Source organism: Salminus brasiliensis, chromosome 7 (assembly GCF_030463535.1).
Source record: "Salminus brasiliensis chromosome 7, fSalBra1.hap2, whole genome shotgun sequence".
Classification (NCBI taxonomy): domain Eukaryota; kingdom Metazoa; phylum Chordata; class Actinopteri; order Characiformes; family Bryconidae; genus Salminus; species Salminus brasiliensis.
Window position 1 is genome coordinate 37,526,335 of NC_132884.1, and position 11,241 is coordinate 37,537,575.

Here is an 11,241-nt window from a genome sequence, read left to right on the forward strand (position 1 = left end):
ACAGCTGTGAGGATTTGATTTTGATGGCATTCACCAGCAAGAACATTAATAAGCCCTGGATGCTGGATGATCAGCATCCCACCAGCATCTCAACCCCAACTCATCCTAAAACTACTGGATGCAGCACCAACCATCATTCCAGAGACAACACAGCTCCACTGCCCCACAGCTCAATCATTGATTCCTCTCACTAGGAATCAGAATTGGAGTCGACTCCACATTTTCTGGAATTATTATTATCATCATTATTATTGACACATTGACATTGACACAAATGACCCTGTATTTCACCAGAGGTTCCTAATGTTTTGCGTAATACTGTAAAACGTCATGAAGCTTAACAGAAACGCGGCATAGAGGCAAACAAGATCTAAATGAATCCAATGAATCAGAGTCGACTCCACGTTTGCTGGACTCGGAACGGCCGTAAATTGCGTTCAACGGTCGTGGCCACGCCCACACGCGACAGCTTGTCCAATCAAATCGAAGAGCAGGGTAAACTGCGTTATTCAATGGTTGCGACGTCCGGGCTTTGTTTCGACTGCTCGCTCCTGATTGGCGGAGAGGCTGGGCGGGGCGGAGCAGTTCGGAGAGAGTCAGTTTAAACGGGGGGGCGGGATGAGGTTTAAACTCGGGCCGCCACTAACCGTTAGAGACGGGACTGGACGCAGCCGGTAACACACACTGGGCTTTAAACCGACCAATGCTTACATTTAGGGGCGATTTCTGACAAGTAGATTAAAATTCAACTACTAATCTAAGCATTTTGCTCGAATCGGGCCGCTTTTGGCTTCAGCTTTGCTGTTAATGGGGCTGTTTAGTTCTAGTTGGCTAGCTAACGTCGGTCGTTAACGGTAGCTAGCTATGCTAGCTAGCACTAGCCGGCTTTGCTTTGCTTGGCTAGCCGTCTATTTTAATATAGCTAGCCTATAGCTATCTAGCTACTTTACCGTGTCAGACTGCTACTTAAATACACCTAAAGACGGCGGATTATTATTAACATGTCTTTATATAACTGTTATGTGCATATTTAGTTGTTTAAGGCCGTGTTGCGGTAGCGCTAGATCTAGCTAGCTCTGCTGAAGTAGCCACGGTCCGGGTCGCACTGCAGGGCTTAACGGCGCTGCTTTGCCGGCTTATAAGGCTTAAATGTACCGATTTAATCATTATTACAGTTAAATGAGGCCGATAAGGGTCTAGATTTTGGGGTGGATCATTATTTCTAGCGTTAACGATGGTCAACGCTGGTTAGGCTAGCTGGACGTCAGCAGATACGGTCATATTTGTCGTGGCGTTAACTAGCTATTATATAAATGTATATAGCTAACTATATATCTGTATATTTCTGGATAGTTATCTATGATTGATTAAGTTGTAGATCTGCAGTGTCTCTGATCATCGTGATGTGGTTAGCTTGCTAGTTTGTAAGACCCCCCCCCCCCCCTGACTAGCTGATCATTTAGGCTACGCACAATAACAGGTGATAATGCTGTAAAATCGATCGATTCTTTAACCAAAATGTCAATTTCCAGGTGTTAAGCAATGGCCTCCCAGAATATGGATCCTGCGGCAGCCTCCTCCACAGCTGCTCTGAAAGGAAACGAGACCGGCGGAAGTGTGCCGAAAGGCTCCGTTTCAAAAAGGTACGCAGTGACCCCCTCCCCCCCCCCCCCCCCCCCTCATTCCCCAAACACCCAAACAAACCCCCTCCACATGCTGGATCTGCTGCCCCTGTTTTTAGATTTTAGAAGAGCTCACCTTCAGGCCAGGGCTCTGCTCTTCACTTATTCAGCTACAGTTGTAGAGATGTGCTGCAGGAACAAGTCAACCTGTTTATCCTTTTAAAGCTGAAACACCTGGACAAACTGGACTGATATTTGAATAATGTAAAAATGTCTAATTTCAAGAAGAAATTAAACACTTTGCAGATGCACTTATTTTAGTTAGTTTCATTAGAAGATGTACATGTACAAACCAGACCCTGAATGTGCACCTTAAGTATCAAAAGTAAGAGTTATTAGAGATATTATAGATGCATTATATCCATGTTAATTTTGATTATTTAAATCTGTAAGGACACCTGACCTTAAGGTTAATCTGCTCTGTTTAAAGCCTGAACTGTCAAATCATTGCCAGAAGACGTTCTGATCGGTTCTATTAAAGAAAAAAGAAAATCCACCTGACAAATGATTTGTCATATTTAATGTGCTGGGTTAAGTACTAAAGCAGATAGTTCATAAACCTATTAAAGCTTAGAAAACTAGGATGATTTAAGCCAATGTAAGTTGCCTTTAAAATTTTGCTCAAGTATTTCATCTTGAGTATTTGTGCAGAAGGACTGGCTTAAATATTAAAAGTGAAACTTGTTATAGTTCTTGTACATTTATTTCCATGTGTTAATGGGTCTCGAAGAGGACTTGTAACTTGATGGTTCTATCAGAACAGCTTCAGATATCAAGAGAAAACGAAGTGTTGTCTTGGTGTATAGATGTTACAGAAAAAGGGGAAACAAGGGCTGTTAATGTAGATGTTAAGTTCTAAGTAATTTTGACAGTATAAAGAGCTTCATGTTTTAAATGGTTGTCATTGAACATGCAAGTTGTTTTGTATAATGGTCAGGGTGTATAATATAACCGTGACTTGAGTGATCTTTTGTGAGGATAACCTTTGTTTATATGCTTATGTACATTGCGTAGGGCACTGTACTGCTTACTCATTGTACAGCATTGATGCATACAGATTTTGTGCACTGCACCTTGGACCTCCAACACCTCCATCTCCTACATTGCCTCTTAAACTGCACACAAGTCTTATTATTCTATATATTTTTACTTTTATATTCATGTTTTTGTTATTTATTTATTGAAGGCTGTTCTATTTGTAGTTTTCTGGGGTTTTTGTTTTCCTCCCTCCATGTAAATGTGACCAGACCCTCATTATTTTGGTTCACTGCAAGTTGTTCTGTGACTAAACTTTGATACAATTTTTAATAACTGCACATAATTAATTACTGTTTTTGCCTGCTTTGTCTATAGACTTCAACATGAGCTTATGACACTTATGGTGAGTTTTTCTAATCAATTTTGAAGTTAAATTTCAAACTCCATTCAAAGTTCCTCGCCGCTTACAGCTTTATCCTCTTATTCTAATTGTTATATTCCAGATGTCAGGAGACAAAGGTATTTCTGCATTCCCAGAGTCTGACAATCTCTTTAAATGGATTGGCACAATAGATGGGGCACAGGGAACGGTAAGTCCCCATTTTCTTTTTAGATCAGTTAATAGTTACTGTTCTCAGTATTGGTCAAGCTTCTTTTTTTTCCCCTGGAGGTGTTTAACTAGGAATTTATTTCTCATCTAAAGGTATACGAAGGCTTGAGGTATAAGCTGTCGCTGGAATTTCCCAGCGGGTACCCATACAGTGCCCCGCGAGTCAAATTCGTCACGGCATGCTTTCACCCAAATGTTGACGAGAATGGGTTCATCTGCTTAGACATCTTGAAAGATAAGTGGTCAGCTCTCTATGATGTTCGGTCCATTCTGCTATCCATTCAGAGTTTACTTGGAGGTAAGACGTTTCTCAAACTTACTACTACGTTCATGGTTTTAAACCCTGTCTTGTATCTGAATCAATACAAGGCTTTAATGATGCCCTAATTTTACAGAACCCAACAATGATAGCCCTATGAATTCTGCTGCTGCTGAGTTATGGGATAACCAGGAAGGTAAGTAGTCTGTGTACCAACTAGTCTATTATCCATTAATATTTTTTTTTTATGTGTGTGGGTGTAATGTTTTATATTTGCAAGCCATTCATTTTTGTTTTATTGTTTTTCAGCCTTCAAAGCCCATTTGCACGCAACCTACAAGAACTGACCTCTAAAACCGCACATGCCTGTCTCTCTTCTTTTATCTGTGTGTGACCTCACCTTTTTTTTTCTTGGTCATAATTATGTAAATTAAACCATGAGTCTGTTTAATGTACAGTATTTGTATGTTCAATTTAACTTGTCTGAATAAAATGCTGTTCAGTAGACTGTTTTTATTTATTCACTGATGCCAAAGCCAATTTAACAAGACATAAGCAAGGGTCGGATCCCTTTTTAAAGGGCCCACCAAGTTGTTGGTGTTCTGTTTCTGTTAAAGTAATGAATAAAAGCCAGGAAATATCAAATCAAAACCCAAGACCATACCAGTGACTTGCTGTAGTGTCTAAACTTGGAGGTATCTTTGAATTATTAGTCTATTCAAACTAGCTGAGGTTTTTCTTGGGTAAATAGCAAAGCACTTTTGTAAGTCGCTCTGGATAAGAGCGTCTGCTAAATGTAATGTAAATTCTGACATTCTCTGCAGGACTTGTAGGGTCTACAATCATTTTATTCCTAAGTGTAACCCCACTTTCTAACCATCTAGCCAAATATATATATTTCTTCACATAAGTATTTCTGGGGGGGAAAACATCCCAGTATTGGCACAGGGAAAATAGTTGTTAGAATGAAACACTGGAGCTTGAAAGACAATTTAGAGGCGGTAAAGGGGCTGTTTAGTCCTGAAGACATGGGGTTGGGAAGAGCTAAACATCATATTGCGACCAGCCAGCCGAGGTGCTAGACCTGTAGCTGCTTCACTTTGGAAAGACTGTGCTTTCCATGTTTTCTAGAGTCAGTAGGACATTTTACTTATACACACATATATAAACTAAACTACAAAAATGCTGACTTTGTGAGGTAATGAAACCAGACACATGCATATATCTATCCCAGATTGATTTTGGAAGGATGCTTCTACACAATAAGTCGGGACCGGTCATTTACATTTATTGATCTTAAAGACACTGTGACAAATGCTTATATAGTAGAAGGAAGAAGAGTTTGTGGTGCATTGATCTATAAAACAGCTTAAGTGGATTTTGTAAGGGATGTAAAACAGGGAAAATGTTGGATATTAGCCTGTTCATAGAAAACAGTAAGTGACAGTTGTAATGGGGCACAGCTGGAGATGTCCTTACAGTGTATATATAATAATACATATAATCTTATAGCGTAATATAACCCTTCCTTCAATGTATTTTACTAGAAATTAGTGATGTCCTAGTGAAGTTTAGAGTTTCCTGCAATTGCCAATATGTAAATATGACTAAATTAAAATTAAGATAAATACGACCTTCCCATTTTTAATTTAATACGTATTTTGAGAGTGATGTTTTTCCATTTGTTAGAAATGATCAATATCCTACTCTATACCCTGTGAAAAGGGTTTTTACTGGTAGGCAGGCAGGGGGCAGTGTTTCAAATGGTTTAAAAATAAACAGGCTACTGGATGCAACAGGAAATAGGAGGTTTTCTTAAGTTTCCAACAGAACATACCATCATATTTTACAGTCTAACCCTGATTTCTCACTCTCACAACGATGTTGTTGATACTCCATCAACAGCAGTGGCTCTAGTTGAGCAGGCAGAATATGCACCCTAATCTGCAGTTGGAATGATTGCAGCAGCCGGAAGCTCTGCTGCCCTGAGACACCACCTCCACCTCCATGATCTCTTCCAAAGTGTCGTCCTCCTCTTGTATATCCCTGCAGGCCTCAGCCCAGGCGTTCTGTGTGGGCTCCACTGACCACAGTGGCACGTTCACCCTCTGAAGCATCTCCTGGAGAAGGCCATCAATCTCCAGCACATGGCTCTTGAGGTCTGGCTTCTGCTCCCCCTCTGTTGACACCCAGGGCATCTGCACCGTGGCAGCCCGCCCCGCTACTTCAGAGCCTCCGCCTGCCGCCCCAGAGTTGACCAGGGCCCGGCGGTCCTTGCGCTGGCCGAGGGGAAAGCTCTCCTGCAGGGTGCTGACCCTCCGTAGGTCTTGCTGGAAATTCTCCAGGCCACAGAGGAAGAGCACCCACATTCGCTCCACTTGCTCACGGTCTTCCTGCCCCTGCTCCGTGTCTACCAGCAGGGCCAGCAGCCTCCGGTGTAGCCCTGGAACATGAGCATATTCAGGACAGCAGACAAGGCAGAGTAAACAATTAGAAATTGTGATATGCACCATTTCGCGTCTGATGTAGAACCGTGGTGTTTAACCATCCACCAGGAGAGCTACAGTCCAGCCCGAATCGCAGTGGAAGAACTGTGTTCTCTGGAATGATGGATGGTGGAGCTCCATCCAATACTTTTGGGATGAGTTGGGAATGAGGTGGGATGGTGATCATCCATCATCCTGACCTCACTAATGCTCTTTGTGCTGAATGCAATCAAATCCTCACAGCAATGCACCTCCAAAATCTAGTGGAAAGCCTTTTTTCCTTGGACAGTAGAGACAGTTACTCCAACAAAAGCAGAATAATACTTTTGGAAGAACAATGAATGAGTAGGTGTCCCAATACTTTTGTCAATTTAGTGTATCTGACTCCACCCAATCATGCTGAAGTTATAAGCAGTATTTCTTTGTTTGCTTTCTGAATTATTTGCAATACCAATACAGGTCAGCCAATCAAAACAGAGGGTGTTTACATATAACAGCAACAGCCTGTTTCATTTTAAGGATAAAAGTGGATCTCCGGGAAATAAATAATAAAGGAATAAGATACGGGTCCTTAAATAACAGCAGTAATCCTGTCAGCCAAGGATTACACCAGTCTCTAGAGACAGTTCCTGTCCATTAGTCCACTCTTCTACACAGAGTGTTTTACTGTGCTGTAACAGTTTGAGAATTAGGCTTGAGGCCTGGTGATACTACTGGGTCTGAGTCCCAAGCTTCATCATGTCTGTTGAACCGGTCACACAGATTTGGACCTGTGCACCCTACGTTGGTCATCCTTTATATATATAAATAAAGAGTTAAAACAAGGCCCTTTTTAAGGAAACAGGTCATTGATTAAAAACATACCGCTATTCTGTAGCAATGTCAGTAAATGAAGCTTTTAAGACTGATGCAGTTCAGGTATCCCGACTTTTGCTGATTACTTACAAACCCTCTGTCTGTATAACAGCAGAGCTGGACAGGGTGCAGTATTTGGACAACACTGCATGTAAGGACTGATCTCATAGTGGTTAGAAAAGAGCATTTAACTAAGATCAGTACTGTTTCCAAAACCATCAAAAGATTACTGAAGGGTGGAGAAAACTTAACTTGACAGGTTTACCTTTATTAAGACAACAGATAATTTAATCAGTTTATTTAGTTTATAAAAATTATTTATATAACCATTACTATTCTAAATATGTAGGCCTTTTTTCTTATGGGCTCTGAATTTCTGCCTATAGGCCTCTGGCACCAATTCATAGGTATGGAACCCTATATATATATATATATATATATATGAAGGTTCATACCTCTGAATTGAATTGGTGCCAGAGGCCTATAGGCAGAAATTCAGAGCCCATAAGAAAAAATAATTATATTAATATATATAATTAATATATATATATAATATTATTATTATTTTTTATTATATTATTTTATATTATATATATATAATTATTGATTTCAATATAATTATTGAAATATATATATTTTAATTATTATATACAATGTATTTCTTTAGAATATTTTATAATATTATAATTAACATTTACAATAAATTATAATATTATTATAAATAAATAAATAAATAAATAAATCATTACAGTTATTATAAAACAATAAATAAAAAAATAAAAAAAATAAATAAATAATGTATTTCTTTATAATAATATTATAATAAATATCATTATTCAAATATATAAAATACATACACATTTCACAAGATACTTATAAGGGCAAAATCTGCACCACCGCAGCAGTGTTTTGGTAGAAATGCAGACTGCCCACCTCTCCCGCAACCTGCGGGACTCTCCCGCACACTGAGATTACGCACCACACACGATCCCGGAAATCTGTGTATCAGACTTGCTCGCGCACTATTTGGGAGCTAATAAGACCGACTGGGCGACCATCCTGATTGGTCCCTCCTTCGGCTCAGCAGACCTATCGGCGTTCTCTGTGGGCGGGGTTTACAGTCGGCCACTTTCATTCATTCAGATGAGCGTCCAGCAGCGCCGGGGCAGAGAGTTCAAAACAGGACATTTTAATGACACATATTCTGGATATAGCGATTTATAGACTAGACTAAATCACCAGAATAATAACTTTAGAAAAATGGATATGCCTTATGTGTGTGTGTGTGTGTGTGTGGTTGTTACAGGCTGTATATTGGCTATATATATATATATATATATATATACAGGCTATATATTGTCACTGTTCTGCCCCTATTTTTTATTTTTTAATCACTTTTTCGACATAATGTGAATGTTATTCTTTACCTCGTGTCAAAATATTATTATATACAGACCAATAGAAATGCTTCAATATGACTTAAAAATATATATATAAATATTTTTTATTCTGAATTTTGTACTAATCAATATAACTATAAGGGTGTGGGGACCTGGACTTTTAACTTGTCAGAATTACAGTATAGACTATAGAATTACAGTTTTTACTAGTAATAACAAGTCTGTGTATCTTTAATTCGTCTTTTTTGGTAAAAAATTATAGAAATTATAATGTAAAATTAAAAAAATTATGAAAAAAAATACTATAGTCAGAATTACATGAAGTGTTTTAAAGCACGTCCTGACAATATGACTAGTCAAAGTGGCTCTATTGATCTGTAGATCCAATATTAAGGACAGTGCCTTACATTAAACATTTCTCCATTTTGGAGATACAAGCTTTTTATAATAGTTAAAGTTACTGACATCTGCATTTATTAAACTGTAATTTCTCTCAGGACAGGTAATGGTGCAGCAAACTCAGCTACTCCAGACTTCACTCCTTCCTACCTGTGCATATCCTATAAGCCAGTGCCCTGGTTTCCTCCAGCTCCTCTCTCAGGCTGCTTCCATCCGTGTTGCTCCCTAAGCAGGTGGCCATTTGCTGGTAGCAGGCAGTCACCTTGCTGAGGGCGGCCTGCGCCTGCTCGCACTCGCTCACCTGTCTCCTCCTGGCCTGGATCTCCCCCACTGACCGCCGCCAGCGATTCATGCCCACTCGTGTGCTCGCAGCCCACAGCTGATTAAAATTTTAGCACATTTGGGACTGGGTTCCTGTACACAGAGACAGCCTGGACATCAACTAAAAATAACCTTTGAGTGATGAATCTTTCCGCAGAGCTGGTCCCAGCTGCAGAGTAGACTAGTGCTTAAAATTGTATTACAATATCTCTGTCTGCTTAAGTGTAGCTCATTTCTGTTTTACAAGTTTAATGCCGTTTCCTTTTTCATGACTTAGAAAGCCTCTTCTTCAGTCATGTGGGTCCTAGATTTTTGAAACAGACCAGACTATTGCTATGAAATCCCATTATAATGAGGAATTTTGTATATCAGAGCAAATCGAAATCAGGCTACAGGACAATTGCTTGTTGCTCTGTCTTAATCAGAAGCAGACGTGGTTGCTGCCAGTGCTTAAACACAGTAGTAGATGTAGTGTTCATCCACTCTAAGGTCCAAGGCCAGACGTAACTGAATTTTCTCCAGTAAAACAAATTCAAATTCAGCATATCTGTAATTTCAGGTGTCAACTATGAAACGTTTATTAGAAAAACATATCTATAATCTATAATATCTATAAAGTCTATAATCTATAGTCTATAATAATATCTATAAAGCCATGCAGTTCTGTGTGTCTTTGCTCTCTGACGTGTACATGTGTGTTCACTGCATGGATGGGTTTAAGCCAGAGGCCAGATTCCACCTCTGGTGTCCAACTCTAATGTAAATATGTCTTTGTGTCTTCGTCTAGTCATATTGTCAGGACAACTTATCCTTAATGTAATTGTGACCAATCATAGATTGCCATGGAATCTCATCTCCTCTTACCCATAATTACTTTTTTACTAGGAAAAATCCTAATAAATAAATAAATAAATAAATAATATATATATATATATATATATATATATATATATATATATATATATATATATATATATATATATATATATGCACGCAATTACTTTCTTACCAGTGGAATTTGTATTAGACACCTACACTATAATTCCAGATAGTAAAAAAATCAAATTTTAGAAATCAATATTATTATTATTACTATCTCATCTGAATTTTAGATATCTAATATTATATTTTAAAGTATTTCTAAATTGGGAAACTGAATATATTCTAAATGCACATTACATATAGTCAAAACTAAATGTAAAAATGTAAATGAGCTTTTTTACTAATAAAAAAAATATATAATATACAATACAATATAAATATAACGAAATGAGGACATTTGTTCTAGTCAGACTTACAGTATAGACTATGGAAGCACTAGTAAAAACAAATGTGTATATCCTCAAGTGATAAAAATGAAGATTATACACAAGATACAATTTTAAAAAAATGGTAAAATTTGACTATATTCAGAATTACATTACAAGTGTTTTAAAGCATATGTCCTGATAATATGACAGATAATGTAATATAATATATATAATACAATATAATATATATTATACAGATAATATAATCTGGTGTCACTGGTGGCATCATAAATCATATAATATTAACATGATTTAGACATTCTGTTTAGGATCTAATCAACGTATATCAAAAATCTACTTCCAGTCAAAACCACCAGTCAACCAGTTCTCAGTGGAGTTGTAGCAGATGTACAGTGAAAGAAACCAACCAGCGATTACCTGAAAGCGTCTAATCCTTCAGAATATCACGACTTTCTCCCATTCTGTTGTGTTGACAGCCTCATATCACAGTTTGACTGCATCTGAGACGTCTGCTGCCAACCACTCTATTATATCATATATATCAACCCCCTTCACCTCTACACTTCCTTTTCCGATGGCTTAACAGGAGCTGGTCTTCAGGGACACACATTTCAATTAGGCCCAAGCCCTGCAGCTGATGCTCTCAGAATCAACAGGGTACGTACGTCACATCTGAGGGAAACCTCCTTTCAAAATAAACACATGCTTAATGCGACTCATGGAAAGATACTGAGAGAGAGAGAGCGAGCATGCTTGAGGGCTATGTCGAGCGAGGTTACATCAGGACCGGCTTGTGCACCTGGCCGTTTTTCCTGTGTTTGTGTGTACGCTTTGGGTGCAGCCCCTCAGGCCTGTTTAATTGTCAGCTGGGAGAGAGATGTGGGACTCCAGAGGAAGAGGCGGGGGATCTTTTTTTTTGACAGCGCCCCTCCTGTGGTTTCTCAGGCTTGTTTGAAAGATGAGGATGCGCTCCCACAGGT

At 38.7% G+C, this 11,241-nt stretch overlaps 3 protein-coding genes across 4 annotated transcripts in view; 1 reads left to right on the forward strand and 2 right to left on the reverse strand.

Annotated features, from left to right (window-relative positions):
• Positions 1–11,241, reverse strand: part of pltp (phospholipid transfer protein) — a 255,466-nt gene that overhangs the window by 60,999 nt on the left and 183,226 nt on the right. The window lies entirely within an intron of this gene.
• ube2c (ubiquitin-conjugating enzyme E2C) lies at positions 639–4,034 on the forward strand. The gene is made up of 7 exons (XM_072683162.1): positions 639–674; positions 1,533–1,643; positions 3,036–3,063; positions 3,164–3,250; positions 3,364–3,568; positions 3,666–3,725; positions 3,839–4,034. Exons 2-7 carry the CDS (start codon positions 1,543–1,545, stop codon positions 3,874–3,876), a joined length of 519 nt encoding a protein of 172 aa, XP_072539263.1. The 5' UTR covers positions 639–674; positions 1,533–1,542; the 3' UTR covers positions 3,877–4,034.
• Positions 5,286–10,764, reverse strand: LOC140559618 (regulator of G-protein signaling 9-binding protein). The gene is made up of 3 exons (XM_072683163.1): positions 10,679–10,764; positions 8,820–9,083; positions 5,286–5,972 (listed from the first exon to the last, which is right to left on the reverse strand). Exons 2-3 carry the CDS (start codon positions 9,019–9,021, stop codon positions 5,443–5,445), a joined length of 732 nt encoding a protein of 243 aa, XP_072539264.1. The 5' UTR covers positions 9,022–9,083; positions 10,679–10,764; the 3' UTR covers positions 5,286–5,442.

Coding starts and splice junctions, on each gene's coding strand:
- ube2c (XM_072683162.1), top strand. CDS start 1,543: ATGGCCTCCCAGAATATGGATCCTGCGGCAGCCTCCTCCACAGCTGCT. Junction 3,569..3,665: donor CATTCAGAGTTTACTTGGAG/GTAAGACGTTTC, acceptor CTAATTTTACAG/AACCCAACAATGATAGCCCT. Junction 3,726..3,838: donor GTTATGGGATAACCAGGAAG/GTAAGTAGTCTG, acceptor ATTGTTTTTCAG/CCTTCAAAGCCCATTTGCAC.
- LOC140559618 (XM_072683163.1), bottom strand. CDS start 9,021: ATGAATCGCTGGCGGCGGTCAGTGGGGGAGATCCAGGCCAGGAGGAGA. Junction 5,973..8,819: donor GGCTTATAGGATATGCACAG/GTAGGAAGGAGT, acceptor CTCATGTTCCAG/GGCTACACCGGAGGCTGCTG.